The following is a 26161-nucleotide window of genomic DNA, read 5'->3' as shown; positions in this document are numbered from 1 at the left end:
GTTGCGCAGCAGCTTTTGATTCGTTCGCTTTAATCGTCTGGCATACATATATGTGTACACATGATTAAATGGCGATTTTTTCCTTTTCGTTTGAATTAAAATTCAATCGCGTGGCCCTTATCTACGTATGCGTTTATTATACGAAGGTAATCAGTGCGAAGCTATCGTTTTAATTGAATCGCTATAGGGTACACTTTTGATCCAACCCACCTCTCGATCGAAGTGGAAAAAAAAGGGAAGAAAAACTCTGTGATAAAATCGGCACATCGGTATATGGATCAAACCACTCGAATCAATATCCCATAAATTCTCTCGCGCGCGTAAACAAACCGAAAGATACGTGCAGAACTTCATAAAAGCAGCCAAGGAGCAAACGAGCAGTGGAGTAAGTACAATAAGAAAACGAAGGGGAAGCGTGTCCCTCTTACACGCATCTCGCGGCAGGGCAAAACCGGTATGGATCAACAGTCGTCGTTAAAACATCTCGCGCCTCTCCTTATGTCCACATGTACCTTTTTCCACTCTCTCTCTCTCGTAAATGTACAACTCGAGAGTAGTTTCTCCCTTCCTTAATAAAACGCGGCGCAAATTAACGAGCGTCTCCGATAGTTATCTCCTGCGCACTCTGCTCCTCGTCCTCCTCCTCGTTGTCGCAGCGCGACCGAACGACGATTTAGGGGTTACACGAGCCGGGAGGTCAGCTCGCGCGGGTCCCAAAGGCCGTGTGCAGGATATCGTCCCGAGATCTCTTGTATGATGTGCCCCCCCGGCCCTCCTCCCGTATACCTTGGGTCGCCAAGCTCTTGTTCCGCGAACCCAGGACTGGCAAGGAGTTTCTACAGAGCCGGTATCTTGAATTATTATCACCCTCTCTGCACACGCGGGTATATGTATTATACGATACCCAAGAGTATTGGCTGCTGCTGGGACTCTTTCGACAGAGAGATATACGATACGTCTCCGATTAAGCGCGTCATTCATGTACACCTCCTTTCACGCGTGTGCCCATTGAAAGATATTGTATATGCGTATAGTGCAAATGATTTTTGCAGGTATATATTAGAGAACGAGAAGGAATACCCGGGAAAAAAGACCATTGGTTCTCGACAATTGAGTCTGAATTTCGAAATGTTTGGTGGAGCGTGTATAAATTACATTTTATACGCAGGTATATGGTTGTACTTTGCGAATATGGTCGAGATCAGGAACAAATTTCATCCCTCTCGCGTGATTTAACACGAAATTTCCGGGCGAACGATAATATGAGTGTGTAGGTGTTTGCATGCTCAAATCGATCGAAGACGTAAGGTGTACAACCTGGGGCGCATCAACGCAAACCCATTCGCCCCATCGTGGCAGAGTTTACACGGAAACAGCATTTGCAAAGGTGATCGATATTCGATTTTCGACGCCCCTATGTGTGTGCACCCCCCAAGCCACCGATAATCGAAATATGCGAGGAGGAAGTCCCACCGCGTAACCTCGTTCGCCTCGTCGGAAGGGGAAGAGCGAATAGGTCATTATACGGGAAAGTGCACTCTGTATCGCAAGAGATAACGCCGATATTTTTTTTTTTTTTTTTTTTTGGCATGGGTGTTGGCACGCGTGCCACTTTCCTCCCTTTTTCGGAACGCGTCGAGAGGCAAATGGAAGCGAGAGGCTTTTCCCGCCCGAGTGCGCTGATCAAATTTTACGCGCCTCTGATGTTGATGTACGTGCAACGGGGAGGAAAAGGCGCTGAGCTGGAAGGGGCTCTCTTTGAGCATCGAAGCACGAAAAAGGGCAAATTGGAGTATTCGATGGACCCGCGATTGTGTGTACATCTCGTCCCGAGGAGCTTTTAGCTTACCCCCCTTTCTTTTTATTAAATTCGAATAACTGGTCTTCCCATGTATTTTGAGAGCACACCATGCTCATCTCGAAATATCTTTTAAACGACAATGTCATCTTAATTGTATGAAAAAAAAAAAATCAAAAATATACAACCCCTTTGTTTATTTGTGTTTCAGGTCTGAAAGCCGAGCTGTTCTACGTGCGCGAGGGTGTGGTCAACGAGTACGCGATGAAGTTCGTGGTGCCGGTGCCGGCAGCCGTGCACAAGCTACACTTCACGTGGGAGAGTCTCGCCGGTAGGCCGGTAAGTTTCGACAGTTCAGTTTTTTCCCTCCTCCTCCTCCATCGCCAGCCTCCCATTATATATCACAGTGCGCGTACTCATATATATATATGCCTCCTGCGAGAGAATTACCGGCAGCTTGAACGTGTTTGAGTAGTTTTGCTGACTCGAGTAATTTATCCCCAAGTGAGCAAATTCCAACTTGCACGTGCCTACAATATACTCCGCAGGAAATACGCGTTTTTTAAGAGTTAGGAAAAAAAAATCGAGCATCCGCACGGTTTTCCGAGTGGAAAATAATTTTCCAGCGAGAAAGAAATACTAACGCGGAATGAACAGTAGGTATGATTATGCAAATTAAAAATTATCAGCCCCGGGCTGAACGGGCGTTTACCACGAGCTACGGAATAATAAAGCAAAAATAATAAATATTTTACGAGAAAAAAGTGAGGGTACAAGTATACCTACAACGCGCACACGCCGTGTAACGCCGATAGAAATGCAAATATATTTCGACAGAGGCCTGCACTTACCATATCTCCTGAACATTAGATATTACAATACACAAAGACAAGAATATTGTTGCGCTCCCATATTTTTTCCTCTTTGGCATCATAATTTTTGCTCGAAAAAAAAAAAGTAATACGTACCTCATCGGTAGTCCTGCTTGCATACTTACGATGATTCCGCATCCTTGAAGCTCTCACCCTGCATGCATGCGCCACTCGCTCCCTTTTACACATACGTATGCGTGTATGTGTAGTTACACCCAATGTCCTGAAAATGTGTATATACATATACAGGAGAGGAGCATCTGCTCACCGGTAGCAGCCCACGTGCAGTCGGGTATACACACAGTCTTCGGTTGGCCATGTCCCTTCCTCTCCTCCTTCGTTCGGACGAGCAATCGGTTTAAGTGTTTTTCTCGCTCGTTTTCGCCTCGCGCGGAATGACGTTACAATAATTTCTGGGCTCTCTCGAGTGGATTTCACGCTCGTAAAATGCTTACCTCCGTTACACGTGCACACGTGTATAATAATATACCTCCCATGCATATAATATAAGGAGGAAGGAACAACGAGGGACCATCCGCGTGTTTTACTCATGTTGTTCCTGATTTGATCTTCAACTCTTTTTGCGTATAACTAGTTGTTTGACACTTTTCATATCCTTCATCTCCCACATTCGTTGGCTGTGTACCTCCCTTTGGGCAGAGTCGCGTCCTTTTCTTCTTCTTCTTCTCCGTACCACGATAACTCGAGTTTTTTTTTTTTTTTTTTTTTTTTGAAATCCCATCAGGTATGTAAGTTAAACACATAGGTTCTACGTATACTTACACTTTGAGCAGCGCAGAGTGATGGCTCCTTTTGAGGCATTTGGAGCCAACCAGGTGGAGGTCCTTGAAAGGGCTTTGTTCCGAGTCGTGGGTTCTGCTATTTGCGCTGGTCTCTTCCTTCACTCGTGCAATGACCGAAAATTGCGTTTGACAAATTGTTCGCAGGAATTCATGAAACTCTTTCCTCCATGAAAATCATAATATACCTGGAAGGACAACTTTCCTCCCCTATGGACGCGTAATAAACTATACACAGCAAAGATATTTATATTCACGAGTTTGCCGTACGTATAATGAACAAAATACTTTATAGACGAAAACGGCCGAGCGGTATACACTATTATATGTATACGACGCACGCAAAGTGTGCTTGTGGAAAAACCCTCTCTCCCATAACTCCCCAAGTAATTGCGAAAGAGAGGGGGGGAGGGTTCTCCCATTCGCAATGCAAGTACCAATGGGCTTGTCGTAAAACACACGCGCGATAGTGAAAAACCCTCGAATCCAATGGTCACGCTTGTTTATCGACTCGGCATCAGCATACATTACAGCAACCCGTTTCATCGGGTTACTCGGGGCTGCGCACTCAACTCGACAACGCCAATGGGAACAAATTATCTCCCTCCCCCGGTGTAATCGTGGGGCATAAATACCCCGGTGCTCATAATAGCCCAGGACTCATACCCATCCATCCTCCATCCCTTCCTCGCACATTCAGGTGTATATGGATACTGTGTGTACGGCATCGTCGCCAAATTTATGCTTTATACACGCTTCCCTATCGTGCAGGTGAAAGAACGTGGAAACCAATAAGTACGTATATGTAATAGCGAGACGTCGATCGTCGCGGAACGCGTGTACGTTTGGAAAAAAAAGGAGAGGACCGGGGGACGAAAGAATCCGCTCGGCATTGGAATTGACTCGTCGGTGCATCTCTCTCCTGCGTTACGTGCAAAAAACAGAAGGCGCAGGGAAAGAGAGATGGCTCCCGGCCCCCCGGGAAACAGAGGACGAGAGAGAGAGAGGATAAAGTGGTCGGGCGAGTTCCCCGGTGCATCGGGGAGGGCAATAAAAGGGAGTCGCGCGCGGCCCGCGGCATCCGTCACTCGGTCGCACGCGCGCGACACCGAACCGGGGAAAGGAGCTTTGAAAAGGCTGTCCCTCGTCGGCTGATGTCCGTCAAACGCTCGTGGAGGACTTTGTCGTCCGTCACTCTTCCTCCTTCGGCTCTTGCCTCGCGAAACACGCTCGAAGGGAGGAGGACCTTTTACGTACAAATGGGCGTGCGTGTACGGGGCTTTTTTGGTTTGCTCGCGCGACAAATTATAATGCGATTCGCGTGATTTATTCGACGGATGGTCGACTCTTTTTTCTTTTTTTTCTTTTTTTTTTTCCTCCAAGGATGTTTCCTCGGGGAGGATTTTTTTTCGATGTTTTTGTGGGTGGTTTCGCGTGTCACCTGTGCGAAGGAGAGACCGATGGAGCTTTGCGAAGGGACGTGGACCCTTTTTTTTTTGTGGCACGTACGTGTACGCGAACGCTCATGTTGTTGCTAATGGTTTAATTCAGTCCCGGTGAATTTATCGACGACCGGGACTCTGATCGATTGCCCCGAGGTTTTCAGGTTTTTTGTTTTTGGTTCTTTGGAAAGATGTGATGCCATTTGTTTGCGCGGGTTGTAAATTTTGATCAGAATCCCTCTGCAGAGTGGATAAGTATCAGTAAAGTATCAATCATTGTCAATTTTTTTTTTTTTTTTTTTTTTTTTGGCAGGTAATATTATATAACGAAATAGTTACCTACTTTGGCGACTACTTTGACGTACTTTCTTTTATCCGAATAATATTGTTTTTTGTCTTTGAAACTGTAATGCACTGTACCGTGTTCAAAGAAGTAATGGCAAAAAATAAAAACTTTATTTGATTGCAAAACACTTTAAGCAAAAAACTAGGTGTTCAAAGAATTGGAAAGGTATCCTAGCGGGGCTCACACTTCCTCGAACAGCATCTTCCGTTCTCGTTGTAAAATTGACTTTACCAATCAGCTGGCTGGTCCATAAACCGCGACGAGCGAACAAGAGAGAGCCAAACGGCCCCGAGGCGGAGATACCGATCTTCCGCGAACTCATTAAATAACTCCGCGTGTATAGGCGCACAATATATGACACTCGTCATCGACTGCGCGCAACCCATAAAATAACACACGTCGCGCGTTATCGATGTCGCGCTCTCCTCCTCTGCTTCGTACCTCCCCAGAGCGATTTCGATTGCGAGGACGAGTCGCGAATATAGGATGATGGCCGAGCGCGTCGCAAATCATGCAGGAAAGCATTTCCAAGACAATCAATCGCGGGAGAGAGTGTATACACTTGCAAACCTCGAGTCGGTACGATTTCCGTTCAACGATCCGAAACCTCGGGGTGAAAACGTAAACGTGTCCGCATCGCGAGGAGTAACAATAACAATGATAAATCACTCGCTCGCCACAGTTGCTTTTCAACCGCGGAGTACAACCGAGAGAGAGGAGGGAGCCGGAACATCCTTAACCGTTCGACAGCTCGTTCGCGATCGGCTCGAGGCTGCGGCTACGCCCTTCTTCTTCTTGCCTCTCTCTCTCCTTATTCTCTTTTTGCGCGGTGCGCGGCCAACTTTTTTCCGCGCGTATCTCGAGGGTATATACATATACATACGGCGAAAATCGTCTTCCGGGAAACGCTCGACCGGCGATTATCGCGAGCCGTGGATTTATGATTAGCGCTCTCGCAGGATTCTCTCCACCTCTCTTTCTTTTCCCCGCTCACCTTTTTTTTTTTTTGTTTTTTTTTCATCACCATTCCGTGCGCTCGTTTCGTCTCCATTATTTGATTCGGGGCCCTTCTTTCCTCCATGCTTTTCACGAGCCTGTATTACAATCGGCAATGGAATGAACAATCTGTGTACTTGCAGCTGCCCTACATCATCTACGTGGACATAAGCAACCCGGCGGCCCTGACGACGTCGCTCAACGTCTCGGAGACGGGCGAGATACCAACGGGCGGCGTGCAGACTTGGGCCCTGGCGCTGCACTGCGGCCCGTACGACGCCGAGATCGATCTTTCGGTGATAATAAGCGTGTCGACGACGCGGCGCAACAGCACGAGGCTCGAGTTCAAGCGGAAGAAGATCTGCCTGAAGGACAAGAGCAACAGCCACCCGGTCATCGACGGGGTCTCGATAGCCGCCTCCAGCACCAACTCGGGTGGACAGGTCTTTTACGCGGCCGTTGGCTGCGCGTGCGCCTTCATCGCGGCCATATGCGTCCTGGTGCTCGCCTACTACGTCAAGGACAAGAAGGCCCGAAGGCACAGGGAGCCCCTCCAGTGAGTTGGCGACTCTTATTTCTCTTCATTTTTTTTTTTTTTCGTTTAACATCATTCGAAAATGGGATCGGTTTGAATGCAGAGAGTCGCGAGGACTCGGCTCGGCGTGCAGCGTGGAGAGGGGCACCGGTATCGGGCCGGCACAGACCTTCCTGTCGCCGGACACGCCGCCCCCGCCCTCCGCGGCTTCCGTCTCGACGTACCGGAGGCTGGACGAGAGGTCGAACCGGGAGCTGTACGAGCGCATCCAGGAGATCACCATTCAGAGGTATGCCTTTACTCCTGTACGCCCTATTTTGCAGGGTATCTATACTATTATCTCTCTCGCGTTACTATTACTTTTAGTTGTGTCGTTTTTATACGTGGTTTTGTCCTTGTTTCGTGTGCAAAAAGAAAAGAAAAATTCAGTCCATTAGGTACTGCTGGTATCACATTTTTAGAATTTATTCGCCTCTCGTGGTTGTGAATAGTGAAAGATTCCGTAGACGGCACAACTGAAAAAAAAAAAAAATAAATTTTTTTACACGGCAAAAGGCATTTTAATTTTAGGGTAAAAAAATCGAATCGCTCGAGTGCAGTCCTCTGTACGGTTGGCTGGAATATTTTTCAATCAACAGAGTTCGTATGGAAACGATTTGCCTTTGCGAGTTGAAAACCGCACGAGCTCGTTAACTTTTCAAACGGCACGCGAGCACGAGAGACCCCTTGACTTTTTTGCCTCCGCGTCTATCAAACAAAAGTTTTAATTACCAACCTCTTCACCGGAATTTCCATCGATCGGTCGAATCGTCGATCGAGTGACTCTCTCTCCCCTTTCCTCGGGGACGACAACGCTAACGCTCCACCTTTGAAAGCTCGATTGGCTATGGCTTGGGCCAGGAAGGAGCACCCTGACTATTCGAATTTTACCCTGTTTCGGGGATAACGAGGCTTGAAAATGCCGATACCCGAGTAGTAAAACAAAAATCATCCCGACTCTCGGGAGCTTATTTACATCCCTGGCGGTGTCGCCATGCCAAACGTATTGAAAAAGTTTCCCCGTTGAATTTTCTTTTAAACAGCCGGAAGTACCATTCACGCGCATAGCTGTATGAAAATAACAGCTCGAGCGATGCGTCGTCGTTTGCATTTTTCGCCTCGCTTGAAGGATAATTGCCGCGCAAACTTTTTCCCGATACCCCGGACTAGGTGGCTTTTCTCTTTGCTCTTTCATTCTCCCGGAAGCTCTTGAACTTTGTTTGCTCCGCCGGTTACTCGAACAAACGAGTTATCTATAGAGACCTAGTCGGGGGAGTGAGTCTCACGTCTGTTTTTCTCCTAACGAGTTTCGCCTTTGTGCTTTGCTCGCATCACGATCAATTACGGCCAATATTAGTTAGCGGGTGTTTGTAGCTTCAAGTGCAGTCCGAATTAAATTTGCCGCTATCAAGGGAGGTATAGCATTGGAAACCTCGGGGGGGTTGTTGTTGGATCAACCTCCACACGATAACCACCACTAAAAGTAAAAATATTTGAATCGCAGGTGCAGAGTGCGTCTCCTGAGCGTCGAGATGGAGGGAACTTTCGGCCGCGTCTACAGGGGAAGTTATCACGAGGAGGGGGCGACCACGCCGAAGGACGTGCTCGTTAAAACCGCGGCCGAGCACGCATCTCAAGCCCAGGTAAACGTCAACCCGAAGAGGTCGAATCTCCATCGAATCCCAATTTGCAAAATTTTTTTATCTATAAATACGTTGCCCCCAGATGGCTCTGCTGTTGCGCGAGGGCCTGTCGCTGTACGGACTGAACCACCCGGGGCTACTGGCCGTGCTCGGCGTCTCGGTCGAGGACCGCGGAGCTCCGTTCCTCCTGTATCCGCACACCGGCTACAGGAACATGAAGAGGTTCCTGCTGCGCTGCAAGCTCAGCAGCGAGGGCCCGGCTCGCGCCCTTACCACCCAGGAGCTCGTCGAGATGGCTCTGCAGATCGCCAAGGCCGTGCAGTACCTGCACCGCAAGCGGCTCGTCCACCGGGACATTGCCGCCCGGAATTGCGTGTAAGTGTACATATGTATATATAAATATCGCTCGAAAGCTCGTTTTGGGATAAAATTAATCCGTCCCTTTCCTTCGATGGTGCAGGGTCGACGACGAGCTGCGCGTGCAAATCGCCGACAACGCGCTGGCGCGCGATCTCTTCCCCCAGGACTACTACTGCCTGGGCGACAACGAGAATCGGCCGATCAAGTGGCTGGCTATCGAGAGTCTCCTCAACAAATCGTTCAGCACCGCCTCGGACGTGGTAAGTTGAGCCTAGTCTCTGTTTACCGGGTGTAAGCTTTCCTCACTTTGATATCGCTTTAGTTTCTTTTTTGGGCTACCGTAGGCGGCGAATATCGAATTTCGTTTGTTTGCTCATTTTATCCATCCGCCCGATAAGATAACCAACGAAAACGGTAGTCGATGGGGCTCTCGGTTTTATCTCGCAACCGCGTGGGTGTGCGTCGACGAAATCCGAGACGGATCGCGTACGTGGGTTATCTTTTGAAAATGTTTCATCCAACGTTGATGTTCCAGTGGGCGTTTGGTGTACTGCTCTGGGAACTGACGACGCTCGCGCAGCAGCCGTACGTCGAGGTCGATCCGTTCGAGATGGCCTCCTACCTGAGGGACGGCTACAGGCTGGCCCAGCCGGTCAACTGCCCGGACGAGCTGTTCGCCGTGATGGCCTACTGCTGGGCCATGTCGCCCGACGAGCGGCCCACCTTCAGCCAGCTCATCGTCTGCCTCCAGGAGTTCCACGCCCAGCTCACCAAATACGTTTAAGAAGGACAGCGGGCCGCAGTACAGGCGTTACCACAGGGTCGTTTTTTTTTTTATCAGAGAGGACGAAAATAGTGATTCGTCCTTGGTAACTTCAAATCAAACGAATATAAAATATGTGTATGATATACTCACTTGTAGCGAGGGGGACAAAATTTAATACCGTAAACAGATTGGAATATCGTTGTTGAACAGGGTAGCTTATAGCTAATCGAGCATATTTTTCCGTGGTGATCAGAATCGTGATTCGCCGGAGATATATCGATGTTTAATGTTTAGGGATCCCGAAGGTTTTACACTTATCTCAATCGATACAAACGAGTAGAGAGAGCTTATTTAACTTGGAGAAAAAAAAATGTGTTACGACGTAGATCGAGAGATAAATTGAATATATAGGACTATAGAGATTATGAAAAGTTGTTACAATATATGATATAACGGAGATTTTTTTACTATTTCATGTATGCATGTATATGTGTGGTGTAACGACGGTGTGATTTCTCATTATTTCGTTACTTCGACCTGATGAAATTTTAACCCTCGAGCGTAATTTTATTTATTACCTTCAGCCTGTATATAATTGTCGAAATAATTGCAGCATGACCTGACTTATTTAGCTCGTAAGGTTTTACTAGTGTTTAAGGTTTCGAGATTCTTTATTTTATTTTGATATTTTAATTCTGTTAAAATTTACCAAATTCGCGCGAAAACTACACGTATCATTTGTACGATTGCAACGATCAAACGACACTAAGGCCAGCAAAAATTTAAAAATCGGAAGCTGGCTTACTGATTTTAAAAAAAACTTGTAGTTTTCCTCCCCTTTCTTTTGTACGAACGTTTTGCAAAAAACGTTGATCTCAGCGAAAAAACATTATGAATATGTAAAAAAAAAAAAAAAAAAAAAAAAACTGTTGAGGGCTATTTGTTAGCTTGTGTTCACGGTACCCTGCGTGTGTCATCTTTTTGTATCGTGCCTCCAATTCGAACGTGCCAACGTTTTACTTTGTATTTTTGTACATACCTGCATCTATAGATGATATAATTTACTGCCTCGGAGCGAAAGTTTTTTATATACAAAAAAAAAGCAATTGACATTTTTACTCGGATTATCTTTACAATAATTATTTCAAACGGATATGATTGATGTACATTTACTTTAAGACCATTGTATCTACTTTGAAATGCGCAACAAAAGTGCATGTGCCAAAAATGATATCGTCGGTGCACCTATCCTTTCGATGAACCGATATCATCCACACCACTTGTTATAGAGACGAGGAAGAGAAAGAAAGAAAAAATAGACTTTCGCCCTGTTAAGCTAAATCGCACTGTAAATACGAGAGTTAGCCTTGAAGTGTAAAAGACATGTACAGAGATAAATAAACTACATTAAGCTAACACAGTACAGACAAGCCGTTGAAATTCCGTATCCGCTTCCGCGCGCCCTTACCCCGAGAAACACTCGGCCTCCACCCACATCCTGGCGCTTCCCATAAATCACGCAACATATTTCTGGAGCGCAGCCCAAGCGCGTCCAAAGCCAAAAGAGTCGAAGAAAATAAAAAAAAGTATCCATCTCGAGCTTCGACTTTCCTCGAAATCAGTCAGCTGTACCCTCACGGCTGACGAAATTAATGGACGACGCGACGACGTCTCGTTGGGAAATGAGTAACGAGGACACGGGTTACAAGAGCCACGCGAGCAATCAAGCCTATACTCAGCCACCCCCTATGCATGTCCATACATACAACGCGAACCGGAGGAAGAGAGAGCACGCGCCCGTCACGCAATGCCGAGCTTCTTCGCGCCTTGCTGACTTTTTACCCATCGCAACACGTATATTGTATACACCGACACTGCTAGCCCAATTATTATACGCTGCATTACTCGAGCGAGCGGAAGTACCAACACTCTTTTTGCTTCCCTTTCGAAGCGTCGTGGGCAGAGAGAGGAGAAGGCCCTTTTTTTTTTCAAGCTCGCTTTTGTTTTTCCTCCAGCCTTCAATGTGGCCTCCCTCGGTTACAGGGAAGCACTTGTTTGTTAAATACTTATTTGTTTTTGTTCCGAAACAGTAGATCCTGTGCTATTTTAGAATGTGTTAGCCATAGAAGCTTTTGTTGTTCTTAAAAAAGGGGAAAATGTTAAAGACATAGAAAAAAATAATCTACGCGGCAACGTGAAAAGCCTCGCGATCATCAACCTGCAGCGCGCAAAAGGATGAACGAAACGAGCCAGCGTAGAAGCAAAAGGGGACAACGTATTGGGGATTGTAAAAACGGAGGGTAAGGGTACGAATGGCGCGAGGATCGTCCGTCGTGGGCCATTAGCGGTGAGCAGCGTGGCTCAGTGTGCACCTGTACAATACGCGGTACACCGGAGAGTCGCTTCCTCTTTTCGCACAATATATATATACCGACTCTCGCGATTTGCGCCCTTTTTTCCTCTCCCTTTGTCTTCGCGAATGCGTATACACACAATGTAAGTAGGTGGATTCAATGTTTTTCAGAGTTTTTTCCGAGATCTTTTTTTTTGTCGTTTCGCCGCAGGTCCCCTTTTCCTTTCTTAGTATTTATTATGACAGCAGCCAAGATTGTTTACACCGTATTTTTATTTTTCAACAGCTGGAAACTCCGTTTTGTTCGAAATATCGCAGTAACTTTCAAGGAATGGAAAAATAAATCGCAAAGATTTTCCTTCAAATTGATCGTCGCTCGGAATGGATATATATATATAAATTCCTCTTCTGCGATGCAACTATACTATATTTATAGTACGTGCTCATTACTCGATTGCGCAACAACACGAAACGCGCATCGTTTCTTATTATCCACAATTCAACCGATACTTACGTGAATGTGCTCTCACAAATAAAAAAATAAAAAAAAATAGTTACCGATACTAGAGATTCAATAGGGGCACTATATGCGTTACAACAAAAAGTTACGCCACGAAAATCTGTTGGTACCATGAACTTTATCTCGTGCTCAAATAAATGTATGTACTCTTTGATTGCCTTTCATTATTTCAATTTCAGCGCCCTCGCCTCGCTCGAGTAGGCAAACAGAGCAAATATCCAATCGAGACCGTTCCCAGCAGCCTAACGAGGATCGGTTAATCGACACTTACGCCCGAGTTGGTGCGTGAAATCGGGGAGAGAAGGAAATAAAAGACTCGCACGCAAAGGACGTGAAAGGGGAGTGATTTGTCGAACCCGCGCGTGTGGCGTTTATACATATTCTGCAGCCTCTGCGAGTCGATCGATTTGCGCGTGTAATGGTCTCGCGTGTTACTGCGCTCTCGATTCCCGCTTTTTTTTTTTTTTTTTTTTTAACAAGACGCTGATTTGTTCACAAGCGCGCGAACAACTCGTGTTTACTCTGTTATTAGTTTTTTTTTTTTTCTCACCTCGATTATTGTGCACGGGAATACCTGGGATGGGAAAGGCGGGAACTTTACCTTGTCGCGCAATCCTAGTGATCTAAATAGTTGAACGATGATTACGTTCACCGTATAGTTGCAAAGGATCACAGTGCTTACGCCTTTTTCTACCTCAAAGTACCCATCGCAATAATAATGGTTTTTGATATTATTGTGTATACATAGTAGCTATTGATAAGCTGAAGAAATGTAGCTCACGAGTGCGAGGAAGAGGAGAAAGGTATAGGTAAGGGTCGACACGATTGTGTGATCGTAACATCGATCATGATTATTCAATTTTGTCAATGACAACAAGATGATCGAGGGTAATTACTCGAGTTGATTATTTTTTTTCATCCGTGAGTTCTACGAGAAAAAAAAAAAGAAATCAGCTAGTGCGCAATGACGCAGGGAAAATTACTCTTTTATGTAAGAATTCAGAAGAGATGGATTTATTGTTTTATTGTTGGATTTTTTTTGCTAATGGTCGAGCAAAGTGTACAATGTAACTAGTCAAAGCTTTTACGTTTTCTTTACAACTTTTCATTCATTTTGTTTATTTACGATTATTTTATCATAGTGACTATTCATGTATACAACCACACAAATTATTTGGTTTGAAACAGTAGCTGGTAAAAAAGTGTATAGAGGAGAGCAATACTCGTTTAAATCTTACTCGAAGGATAAATAAAGTTTACAAAACGATACGGTGGATAAAGATTTAGCTCTAACCAAGCGCGTTTATCCTTCCAACGTGAGAGGTACCTTGGCGTTCATCGGCGATTCATCGAAAGCTCGTGCATTCTCGAGTCGAGGATAAACTACATGCATGGAAATAAATAACACCGCCAACATGCGTATAGTGTACTTATCCCCATTAAAATTTTTTCTTTCACTCGGTCTGTGGTGTTAAGCATTGGTACATGCTAAAAAAATGCAACGAGGTCGCTCCGACTACGTATCGTCTCAGTATATACGTAATCGAATGATTTCCATGTCCCATTAGCCGTTACCATTACGGAACGATAATGCCAACGAAAACACGAGTCCCAAATAAGACGTCAGAGCTCGTATCGTTGCGTGATAGGTATTTTTTTCCAAATTGCCTTCTCGTCCGAGTATAAAACCATCACGATCCTACCGATCTCAGTCCAAATTGGTAAACCAGCCTACAGAAGCAGCACTCAGATTCTCACTGGAAATGTCACCGAAGCTCGTGATTGTCTTGGCACTCGCGCTGATAAGTTCCCTCGTAGCTGAAGAAATCACGGATACTTTGGAGAAGGTCGGCGACGAGTCAGAGACGAGTTCCGAGGTACCGGCCAGTCACGAGGGCTGTGATTTACCGGCGATGGTCTCCACTATGGAAACTAAGGTCCACGGCAATGACGCCGAGCCGAAAACGAGCGCCGAACACGTAATTATTTCACTAATCGGGTCATATCATAAATTTTCATTCATCCGAAGAAGTTGTATCACTTGATCCATAGAAAGATCGTCATTACCAATCATTTCGCGAGTTCAGATCAAATTAAAATTGTATAACGTAATGTATCCTCGCCCAGATCGATGATTCTCACGGGGCATGGACGAGCAGCGAGGAGGAAGAGGAGAGTCGCGAAAACTCGGGGTCGGGGAGGAGCGGTGGTGGTTCAACGGGTGGCTTGCTGATGGCCAGGATCGACAAACTTCGACAGGTGGACAATCGGGAGGATACCTTTCGTATCATCGATCCGCGCAATTTGCCGCAGACTCAGCTCGTCGACAACGCACTGCGGGTACAGTGAGATGTTTTTATAATCGACCGATCATTTACGTAATGCTTGTTTACGTTTAAATCGGTTTGATCATGATATGTATTCGAATATGTGGTATGCTCGTTTGGTTGGAAAAGTAAATTTAAAAGTGTACAATTATCATTTTTTTCTTTTTTTCTTCAGTTCTTTGATTACAACTACGAGGTTTTATTCATTATTGTTTTGAAAATATTGTTACACATTTTGCAATTTTAAATGTACGCATACATTTGTGTTTTCGTCGAGACGTATGTAAATAAGTATACAGGCATCGTTTCGGTTAATACTTGTGAAAAAAATTTAACAGAATCGTAGGACACACAAGACTGACCAACTACTCGAACTCTTTAAAAAAAAATCAATGTCAATGGTTTTGAAAGAAAATTACGTTATATTAAGAAAAAAAAGAAGAAACGAATTATTTTTTAACGTATCATCTATTGTTTGACAAACAGTTTATGGCGATAAAATCATCCGTGGACGACTTGGCAATGAGAATATTCCCGAACCTCCGTATGCTCCATCGCACGAGCGAAGATCGCATGTAAGACAAAAACAAACGTCAGCCGAGAGTCTCCTCAACGAGTACACGATTCCAAATAAATACGTCGGCAATTTCGTAACAACAAATCACTAGTCTCTCTCTTTTTTTCCGATTTCAAGGCGTAAGCGTAGTTATCATTACTCCTCTATGGACAACCCGCAGGGATTTTTTTTTTTTTTTTTTTTTTGGAAAATATTTAGGTCGAAGGGAAAATTACTTGGTAGGCCGAGGGGGGTAAAGGGGAGCTTTTAAAAGTTTCGGGTGGTAGCTCACGGATCGTGGACCGTCTTAACGCTTATCTTGCCGTTGTCATTGACGGCGACGGTGGCCGTCTTCTTCGAGTTCTGCTTGCCGTCCGGGCCGACGGAGGAGCTCGAGCTCGAGCTACTGAAGACGCCGTAGTTGTTGCCCGATGGCGCTGGAACGCTCTCGCCGAAGCGCGAGGATATCCCGGGAGTAGCCTTTGAATAATCAGAAATATTTATCGTTTAACTTTGAGCAAGGGGGATATTTCTGGGACTCCTCCGGAATTTGTGGGGAAAAAAAAACGGCAACAAAAACGGTAGAGTAATCTTACCGGGTAGACCTGAGCCGATTGGAAGCCACCCTGGGGCCCGATGCTGCCACTGGCGAATGCACCCTGAGGACCAACGGACGGCGAACCAGCCAGACCACCGTACGGACTGGCGTACGAGTTCGCGAGACCACCATACGGACCAGCTCCAAAGTTACCGTCTACGCGATTGCTTTGGTCCCAAATTCTGTACACCACATTGGACCATTACTTTGCGATTTATTTATTTATTTATTTATTTTTGTTCACGGTGAAAAAATAAGAGCGTTAACACCATGGAGTCGACTAATGTTATTGCGCACCGAGATGCAATGCATGGTATGTATCGTACACATGTTGAAATCCGTGATGTTTGGGCGGTTACCACTTGAAATTGTTATGGACAAGGCACTGGTGGAATGGACGTTGCAATGGTTTTGCGTGAAAATCGGGTGAGTAAGCCGTGGATGCGTGAAACCCCATCGGGAAATAAAGTGAGAAACCATCACCTAGTGTTATCGTTAGTGTCGTTATTGCTCGACAAAGCGGGACGGGCAACAACGGTGCTCTTAGAGCCGCCCAAGCCAGAGCGTGAGTCTACGGAAGTGGAAGCGGACGCGGAGTCCTGTGACGAGTGCGTGTTCACGTAGACTCGTGCGTTCGGGTCGGCCGCTCCTTGGCCGTTGGTGATGACCGCACCACCCGCGGCGAAAGTTCCACCTCTTTGATGCGATCAAACAAGGCTTCGTCAATCTATGTGTGCATCTTTTTACCGTCGACTACAATTTTTTTACTCGCGACTATTTGGCCACAACAGCCGTTTGAAAATACAAAAAAAACAACTGGTCGTGAAGCATGATTTTTATTAAAGTTTCCCTCTTATTTCGGTGCGTGATATCATTTTCACGTTTTTTTTTTTCGCTTGGCTAGCGCGCGTAGGAAAAAAAAAAATAAATAAAATAAAAAAGAAAAATCTGTTGTTCCATCGAATTCCTCGATCAGCTGCGTCATCACACCGGATAAATTTGTTAAAAAGTTCATGAAAACACTTACGCCTGCTGTTGAGCCTGGATTTGGGCCTGGATTTGGGCCTGTAGAGCCGCAAAGTACTGCTCGAAGATGGCCTGGAGAGCGTAGGGGTTCGGCCCGTACGGGGAGACGTTGTTTGCGTACGGATTAGCCCCGTAAGCGGCACCGGCGGAATATCCCGGTCCCGAGACAGATCCGTAGTTCGGCCCGGCTGCGTATGTCGGCACACCTGCGGGGATCAGGAGACTATGCTTTATACATATACATACGTTTGTCATTCTTTTTGCACAGGATTACGAAACACTGTCTCGTTTTGTTAAACCAATATTTACAGCTGTTAGTTACATTACGATTTTTCATCGTCACTCCACATATACAACCAAATACCTATATTCATGTACAAATTATTGCACCGATTATAAAAACATACAACTACGCATACAGGTGTTATTTACAAAGCAAAACCTCGCAACAAAACGACACCCACAAGATACGAGCAAATCTATCTGAAAACATTTTCGACGCACATTTATGAGTCACTGGGGACATCGAATTGTTTTATTTTTTATTGTTACGACGAGACTAAATTTTGGTTGTTTACATTTCACGCGATCCAATCGAAATCAAGCCAAATTTTAGGATCCAGTGCTCCCACAATCGTCCTCGAAAAATGCAAATTGTTAATTTACGCTACAAAATGTATAATCTATTGTTATATATATCCTCCACAACTCGAGCATCAAAGGAGACCCTTTGGGCCGGCCAACACCGTCCTACCTGCGGATGCAACGGGCCCATTGACATCGATCCCCACGGACTCGTCGTCCTCCGGGAAAGCACCGCGGCTGTTGACACCGGCAAAGGCCCCTGGGCCCCCGGAGCTGCTGTACGAGCTCGACGACTGCTGGACACCACCACCCGGTGTCGCTCCGCCCCCGATGGAGGTCGAGACCGTGCCCCCGGTGCCACCTGCGCTCGCGCTGGCAAAGCTACCCGCGAAGGCGCCCCCCGCTCCACTCGTGCCCGCGCTGAAAGCTGGCCCAGGGGGGTGAGGGTAGTCGTAGGGTGCGCCGGGCGTGGGAGTGGGAGTATTCAAGCGCCAGGGATTGAAGCCTGGATCCACGGGTGGGAAGTAGCCTTGGGGCGGCGGGTTGAAAGGCAGCATCGGTGGAAGAAAGTCAACGATCACCGGCTTGGGGGTCGGGGCCTCCTCCTCCTCGTCGCCTGGGTTGAGTCTGACGAGCACCGAGGGGGCCGTCGTCGTGATGGGCTTTTTAGGTCTCTTGGTGGGCTTCCCCAGGGGCTTGACGGTCGTGGGCTCCTCCTCCTCCTCCTCCTCCTCCTCCGCTGGGGTTGTAGGTGCAGCGGTGGTGGAAGCTGGTTGCCTCCGACGTGGCTTCGTGGCTTTCTTCGTGGGTGGAGGTGCGGAAGTCGTCGTAGTAGAGGTGTCCTCGACGTCGGTGGTTACCTCGTCGTCCTCGGGGGCCTGGGTCGTCGCCTCTGCTTCGGGGCTCTCCTGCTTAGTGGCCTGGCGCTTGCTCGGGGCTAGATTTCTTTCGTCCACCGATTTGCCTTTGCAAAGCGGAAACGAGAAACAAAAGCGATTTCGAGTGATTTCGAAGCCGAGAGATCGTGCGGGTCGTGAGTGCGGGGTGTGTCGGGCTCTGAGGGGAGAAGCCTTGGATCGAAGCGACGGACATGTCGAGTGATCGTGTCTTGAGAACCCAAGAGCTTCGTACAATCCATCGGAAATCTACATTACTATAATTGGTGGCACTAAATGGCTTTGAAGTTTTTTGCCCCTCGCTTTTTTCCTATACTTTGGTGGATTTGCTTACCATACGAATAAGCAATTGGTGTTTTAAATAAATCAAGTAGAATGAGTTGATGGCGGGTCAAGTGTACATGCGTGTGTGGAATTAGCGTTGTTATTGCAGCACTGGCGGATATGTATTGGGAGGAGAGTTAAAAATAATTGCAACACTGATCTCTGCACTGTTTAGCCTCTGATGCACGATATCGAGATCCTTGTTGTAGAAAAAAAGAAAAAAAAAAAAAAAAAAAAAAAATATAATCAAGGCTCGTACATCGTAAGTGATAAACCACAACTCCTTGAAGTCCCAATGATGAGACCTCGCCCAATTTGATAATCGGAAGGAAAAATAACAATCGGCATCGACTTGAGGGGCATCAAAAAATCGGCGAGTGTCAAGGTGACGATTAATAGTATCGCGTCGCGAACGAGAGGCCGAGAGTGAGCCATCACTCGTGTACCTATAGGTATACCGTGCATTCACTTGTTGCGATGACGAGACGCGCCGGCTGTACGGGAAATAATTTTTGCCCGGCTGATTATATACACACATACAAGTATATATAATCGCACGATCATGCGCGGATTTACGCCAAAGCTCGCGGGGGGAGCTGTATTTACCGATTCGCTTCTTCGTTATTGATGCTATCGGCATGAAACATCTCCTCTCGGCCACAATGTGTTTTTTTTTTTTTTTTTTCACGATTCTTTCGCCTCGGACGTATACTTTGCGCGGTTTTCAAAACTCAGAGCTGATGAATCACTGTAAGTAGACGGATCTTTTATCCCCGCGTATTATCGTATCTCGACGCGATATTGTATTACGTGGCCTGTACTTGTTGCCATAATATGTCGAATGAATGGCTGATCAGCCGTGAAATTTGATTTGTGTACATTTCGATTGCATGTCATACCATCACGTGTAGATTGTTGTTTTTGATTCGAGCGTTTACCGGTGGAACGAAAATACTATCTGAAATATCGGTACTAAAAATCGGAGATCGGTAAGAAAATTTATATTGTAATTATAAAACTAACGAACGAAAAGTTACGCTTAATTTTTAAGGAATAATAAAAAATAAATAATCAACATCGTACTTTCTTCAATTTTTTATCAATAGAAAATTTCTGAGCCTGAATCAATAATAAGCACGCCGATGACATAGACCAAACATAATAATCGAGCGACTAAAGTTGCCTAGACGATTTCTCGAACAGCCTTACATTGTCAAGATAAAATAACGAAAATGTTTAAGTAACAAAAAAAAAAAAAAAAAAAAAAAGGGATAATATCCAAGTGGCACTCACTTGTCGCCAACTGAGTCCCAATGAGGAGCAACAGCGTCAGGCACACGTAGGTCAATTTGGCAGCCATGTTTTGCTCGTTAAATTACAAACGAACCAAAAAAAAGCTCACTCACACGCGTCCTCCTATATATTAAAAAAAAAAAACTTGTTATAAACACATAAACCGCGCGAAAAAAAGGTGTCGGCACTTTACCGGCTCGACACGGAATGACTGGATAAGCACGTCTCGCGGTGATCTTATATAGCAATCGGACGTATTTGCACCACCAGCCGTCCCGTCCGCTCTCGCCTGTTTCCTCCTTCACCGGCTCCGACAATTAAGTCGCACATGCGTGTATACACACTGGCACAAGTATATACCGATGGCATTGTGTTCAGCCGGTTACTGACATATGGGAGAGGCACGAAAAAACGGGACCTCCACCTCTGCCTCGTCAAGAGCGCTCAATGGCTCTCTAACTCTACATTAGATGGATCGCCGTGATATACATTCTTTCTCGACGCGGAAATATTATGAGATTTTTTTTTTCCTGCAGTTGGCTTGTTGTTTTAGGGTACGAGCCGATCGATCGCTCATAACTTTTGCAACGGGTCTCTTGTAAGTATACGCGTAAAATGTAGTTGAATAACGTTTTTTCACGAGCCTTCGATACGAACTGTACCTTATAATTTTAGCGTTGGGAAGTTCAAGGAGTCTCCAATTAATCGGATCTTCGTCGGTTGGGCTTCATTTTCCTGGAAAACTCGAACGATTTGCATGATTTTCTGCAAGATTGGATGGATTTTCAGATTTACATCGAAGGAGACATCGGCCGGGTGATTAGAAATAATTAAAATTTCAGATGAGCACGAAAATACAGGGAAACGAGTCGAGGTAGTTTTACCGATAAATAATTGGTTTAGTCAGATTATGAGCTGTCATCCTGGGGATGCGTTAATCGAGCGATTGTGTATAATTTTCGGTGACTGGGATGATTTATTTGTACTTTCAGACACGGCAAGGGATGTTTTTACCCCCACGATTATCCTTAAATTCGCACTCATTCGTTTGAAAATCAGTTGGGATCCATCCACGCTTCTTTCATGAGAAATGTTGCCAATTATTCGACACTTTGATTCATCGTACTTGACGACTTGGCTTTAAAAACAAGCTCATTCATAACAAGCTATAATTTTCAGTGTTCGTTGTATTTGAGATCGTTCGATATTTTTATTGTTACTAGAGTTCAAAGAAAACAAAGTTGCACCATGAAACAATTCAACATGTGTATATCTATCATGGACATGACATTGGAAAGAACAAAATAATCGGAAATAATCGGATAAACAAAAGAAGTTTCCGTCCGATCATTTAATAAAATTTTATTGTCCACGGATTAGCCTCGTGACTGTGTGCGTAAACACTTGGTAGATTTATCATCTCAAAATTTAACAGCACCATCAGAAGATACATTTTTTAATGATACTACGACATACAAAATCATCTTATTTTTACATTTGTATTATGTTTTCCTTACAATGATGGTTCAAGTTATCCAGTTTATGAAATATAATTTTTTTCAAAAAAAAGTGATGACGATACATCAAAAAAGACAACGATCGAAAGAGATTCAGACTGTTTGGTGAAAATAAAAAGATTCGCCTATAAAAGGCCAACGCGTAGGATCTAAACTGCGCAAGATCACTACCAAGGTCAAGCTATTGAATAAATCGCGATCTTTTTTTTCTTTTTTATTCTATTGATGGTGCTACAGCCAGATTACTGCAATCGGCGTCAGGTCACCGTGAGAATTAAGCTTCGTCCGAGAGGGGGATTCATTGGAGAGAATAAAAGAGTCTCATTGGGACAATTCGTATTCTGGGAAGTGCATAAGAGACTGCGTCACGAGTCTTCTAATCTCGGCTCATTGTTCTGGTGATGAATGATGTTTCTTCTTTATTTACACGATCAATTATCGATGTATTTACTTTGTGTTAAATGATTTACTCAACTACAACTAAAGTTATGAATGAAGTGAATCTTTATAAAGTTACAAAGAGACTCATACCTTGCTCTCCATTCAATTGAGTGTTTAAGGTAGTAGTCGACCAGAAACACTTTTCTTACGATTTTCCTGAAATTTTGTATATGGCTTAAGATAGCAATTATTCATCATGAGCTAAAATTTGAAGAGGCCGGGCGGTATGGTTTTAAAGATATTAAAGTTTTAACGTTGAACTTTTAACACATAAGGTATAGGAAAGTGCCAGATTGGGGGTCGATTTGTGAACGAAATTGCTCATATCTCTAAAACGCTTCTTACAATGTTTCCAAAAAAATAGTATGATATAACTCATATTATAAAGCAACTGTAATTAAACTTTGAAATGGCTCAGCGACATAGTTTTTTAATACGAGCCTGGCAAAATTGATAGCTTTAGTGCAGCTGCATGAGAAGAAAAAGGACAGCTGCATATATTGCGGACCTCATAACCTATATGCATATACTACAGTACAGTATGGCACGCACTGTAAAGCGCTCGACTAATACCTTAATCAAGGGAACAATGCAAAAGGGATTCTTGAACTATGAGGGTTGCTTTGAGCACAACTTTGTGCTGCCGGAGGCGATTAGGAGCGTTAGGGACCGGGGCGGGGAACTGGTCATTGCTTGGCTCGACCTCGCTAGCGCTTTTGACTCCATTCCCTACTCCTCCATTCGTCGATCATTGGAGGGCCATGGGCTGCCGAGCAGGGTCAGGAGCGTCATCAGGGCGCTGTACTCTGGTATGACAACAAGGGTGAAAGTGGCAGGCGGCACTACGGCCCCGATACGCGTTGAGTCGGGTGTCAGGCAGGGATGCCCTCTTAGCCCCGACGTCTTCAACTTGACCATCGAGGTGCTCGTGCGTAGTGTGGCCGGCGTCGACGAGGGCTGTACACTTGGATGCCGACGCTTCAACAACCTCTTCAATGCTGATGACGGTGCGCTCTTGGTGGGCTCCCCCGAGGGCATGAGACGCCTCCTGGAGGCGGCGGAAGCGAGCGCGCGGGCGATCGGCATCACATTCAACCCGGGTAAATGCGCGACGCTGCACATCATCGGTGGAAGAGAGGGCGAAGTCCGGCCCACGGAATTTACAATACAGGGAGCGCCGATAACCGCGCTTGATGGGGCACAGATGTACGAGCATCTTGGTATACCTACGGGCTACCAAGTCCGCCAGACACCAATATCTTCGATACGGGACCTTCTGGAGGACGCAAGGAAAATCGGCGACTCCCTGCTGGCGCCGTGGCAGAAACTCGATGCGGTCGGCACATTCCTTCTGCCGCGCATGGACTTTATTATCCAGGGAGGCGTAATTGATAAGGAATACCTGTCAACTGCCGACAAGGAGATCAGGAAGTTGGCAAAGGAGTGGCTGAGCCTCCCTCAGCGAGCGAGCGCGGAAGTCGTATACCTGCCCCCCCGCACAGGGTGGGGGTGGACTCCTTCCGCTGGCCGATGTGTACGATGTGCTTACTGTGGCGCACGGATACAGGCTCCTCAATGCGAGGGATCCGTCAGTAAGATCGCTGGCAGAGACACTCCTAAAGAAGACGGCATCGGAAAGGCTGAGAACACACGCAAACAACACCGACATCGCGCATTATCTCTCTGGCGATGTGAATATACCGAGGTCTGACGCGAGGGCGTCCTTCTGGGCTCAAATTCTCAAAGCAACAATCAGCCTTAGAAGAAGGATTGACCTACGCTGGAGGTGGTGCGCCGACAGAGAGGTACTTGGCCTGGAGTGCGGCGAGCGGGGGGTGAGATGCTGCTCCTAGGGGGCAGAGAGCGAGTCGTGGGCGCTCTGCACCGTGGTCTGGTGGAGCACTACGTGCAGAGACTCCTTGCAAAACGAGATCAAGGCAAGGTGTTTGAAATCACGAGGAAGTTGGCCGTCTCCAACCACTTTCTTCGGAGCGGCAGAAACACGCGCTTCTGTGACTGGCGCTTCGTGCACCGAGCCAGACTCAATGTGCTGCCCCTGAACGCGGCTATCCGCGGAATACCGCAACTGGACAAAAGATGCCGGAAATGCGGAGCGGCTCTTGAGTCCCTCCCACACGTGTTGAACCACTGTGGGCCGCACGCGGCTGCAAGACAACTCAGACACAACAGTGTCCAAAACAGGCTGGTGAAAGCTGCCCGTTGCTCCGGTCAGGTCGCGGTTAATCGCACAGTTGCGGGGACACATGGGGCGGCATCGGCCCTGCGACCTGACATCGTCGTCCGTAACGACATCACCAGGCACATTGACATTGTGGACGTGTGTGTCCCGTTCGAGAATAGGAGGGAGTCCTTCAGGGCGGCGCGCCGAGAAAAGCTCGCTAAATATCAGCCTATATCATGTATGTGTATGAACGCATAATTCTAGAAATTGAACTTGTATTATTATCGCTGGCTATTATTGTCCGTTTTTACATGTGTGTATGCGTGTGTATGTGTATGCGCATGCGTCTGTTTTTAGAAAGCGAGATTATCCATCCATTACATTCACCAAACAAAGCGTTATATGCAAAAAGTGTTTTAAATAATTCGAAGATTAGCTATAAGTTGTGTAGTGACAAATGTGGTTACAGGGCTGTGTGTACTATAGACAAATGATAACTAGACTGTAAATATAAGCTAAAACGGTTAAACCGCAACGATAAAGTATTACACATAATCTGTATGATTTTATTCGACCTCTAAGAATTTACAAGAAATTTAACCAATGCTAATATTATCATTACACACTGACACAACAACAAATGTACCTGTCTATGACAGGAAGTCTTTGAATTAAATAAACGTCTAATATGTTCTTATCAGCTTGATATCTGATACATCTCCCATTGGGAGATAAGAATATCGAACTGATTTTTGAAGCTAGGCGGGATGTCTGGGGCTTGCTCCGATCCTGCCACGGGTTGACCTCGCATTGCAGTACTGCGAGGATTGGCCCCACACAATTTAAACAAACACAACCCTTCCTTCTTTCCGACTCTTGTAATTAGAGAGATATGGCGATGAGGTTAATTTCTCACAATATCTCTCTTACGTAGAATTTGTAACGAGCGATTCGTTATCGATTCGTTTATCAACATTAAGTGTATAGGTTGCATTCACCATAACGTGATCTTGTATACATATACTACATACAACTTTATTTGACAAATTATGTTTATAGTGTTAGTGCCATAAATGATAAAAAAGTTTATTTATAAACGTTACAGAAAAATTTTGAGTAAAACGAATAAATTTTTACAGAAAAATTTTGAGTAAAACGAATAAATTTAGGGAAACTGAAAAATAAACGAGCAACTGCAACGTGCACATGCACTACAGAGAAAAAAGGCCCATTATCGCGATACGCGTAAGTGGATAATAATATGCACCTTGGAAGTACGATATGGGAAGCGACGAGACTTTAATAATCGATAACGAGCCGATGAAGTAGGGAGAAGTGCCAAAAGAAGTTCCCTTCTCTTTCCGTTTAGATTTGTTGTATGTATACCTATGTAGCAAAATAATGCGTGGCGGTCAAGGAAATTTTCAAGTGAGCTGAGAAAAAATTTTTCTGAGCTATGTAAGTACACTGAACGATTATGTTGATGTTTCATAATTTTTTAAAAATATACATGTTTGATAAGAAATGAGATTTGATAGTGCAAAATTATTTTCTCAACTATAAATCATGTATTGTGCAACCAATATAAATCAGTAAAACAACTTTAAATCAATAACTGTGGATTAACTCCAATTTACTTAGATAAAGTGCTCGCAGAATCGAGCTGGAGGAGATCCGGGATTTCCCATACATTTTTTTTCATTCTTTAATCATCACCTAGTAAGCAATATTTTATGCTTTTAAAAAACTCTGTATTCTGACCCTGACGATAAAAACAAATTTTTTTTACTTGACATGCCTTTTGCTTTTCTACGTCTTCCTTTTACCAACCGCAGAAAATCTTGCAAAGTACGAGCTCAGCTAGCAATAAAATAGCCAATAATAAAAGATCGTATCACGCCAGCGGAAGCCATTCGTGGTTAGCTAAGACGAGTTCTGATATTTTC

General features: G+C 45.3%; 3 protein-coding genes and 1 pseudogene across 4 annotated transcripts in view; 3 read left to right on the top strand and 1 right to left on the bottom strand.

The window, feature by feature from the left end:
- dnt (tyrosine-protein kinase Dnt) overlaps positions 1 to 10517 on the top strand; it is a 39431-nt gene extending 28914 nt beyond the window's left edge. Inside the window, exons 2-8 of the mRNA XM_014358927.2 lie at positions 2010 to 2137; positions 6398 to 6810; positions 6893 to 7078; positions 8333 to 8471; positions 8554 to 8846; positions 8932 to 9091; positions 9367 to 10517. Coding sequence (XP_014214413.2) covers positions 2010 to 2137; positions 6398 to 6810; positions 6893 to 7078; positions 8333 to 8471; positions 8554 to 8846; positions 8932 to 9091; positions 9367 to 9615 — 1568 coding nt within the window. The 3' untranslated portion in view covers positions 9616 to 10517. The remainder of the gene's footprint in view (positions 1 to 2009; positions 2138 to 6397; positions 6811 to 6892; positions 7079 to 8332; positions 8472 to 8553; positions 8847 to 8931; positions 9092 to 9366) is intronic.
- A 3678-nt stretch (positions 10518 to 14195) lies between these two features.
- LOC106643748 (uncharacterized) lies at positions 14196 to 15476 on the top strand. The gene is made up of 3 exons (XM_014359009.2): positions 14196 to 14449; positions 14598 to 14810; positions 15284 to 15476. Exons 1-3 carry the CDS (start codon positions 14234 to 14236, stop codon positions 15374 to 15376), a joined length of 522 nt encoding a protein of 173 aa, XP_014214495.2. The 5' UTR covers positions 14196 to 14233; the 3' UTR covers positions 15377 to 15476.
- Positions 14941 to 20282, bottom strand: LOC106643747 (uncharacterized). Of its 2 annotated transcripts, XM_014359006.3 has the most exons (6): positions 20076 to 20282; positions 17732 to 18526; positions 16979 to 17183; positions 16435 to 16647; positions 15950 to 16133; positions 14941 to 15833 (listed from the first exon to the last, which is right to left on the bottom strand). In XM_014359006.3, exons 1-6 carry the CDS (start codon positions 20140 to 20142, stop codon positions 15642 to 15644), a joined length of 1656 nt encoding a protein of 551 aa, XP_014214492.2. In that variant the 5' UTR covers positions 20143 to 20282; the 3' UTR covers positions 14941 to 15641. The 2 variants fall into 2 exon arrangements, with proteins under 2 accessions (XP_014214492.2, XP_014214493.2); XM_014359007.3 differs by lacking the exon at positions 16435 to 16647.
- A 4593-nt stretch (positions 20283 to 24875) lies between these two features.
- LOC111644111 (U2 spliceosomal RNA) lies at positions 24876 to 25056 on the top strand (annotated as a pseudogene).
- The last annotated feature ends 1105 nt before the right edge of the window (positions 25057 to 26161 follow it).

Source organism: Copidosoma floridanum, unplaced genomic scaffold (genome assembly GCF_036245765.1).
Source record: "Copidosoma floridanum isolate Cflo_tuat_1 unplaced genomic scaffold, Cflo_Japanese_pri ptg000001l, whole genome shotgun sequence".
Classification (NCBI taxonomy): Eukaryota; Metazoa; Arthropoda; class Insecta; order Hymenoptera; family Encyrtidae; genus Copidosoma; species Copidosoma floridanum.
This window is presented reverse-complemented; position numbering and strand designations above follow the sequence as displayed.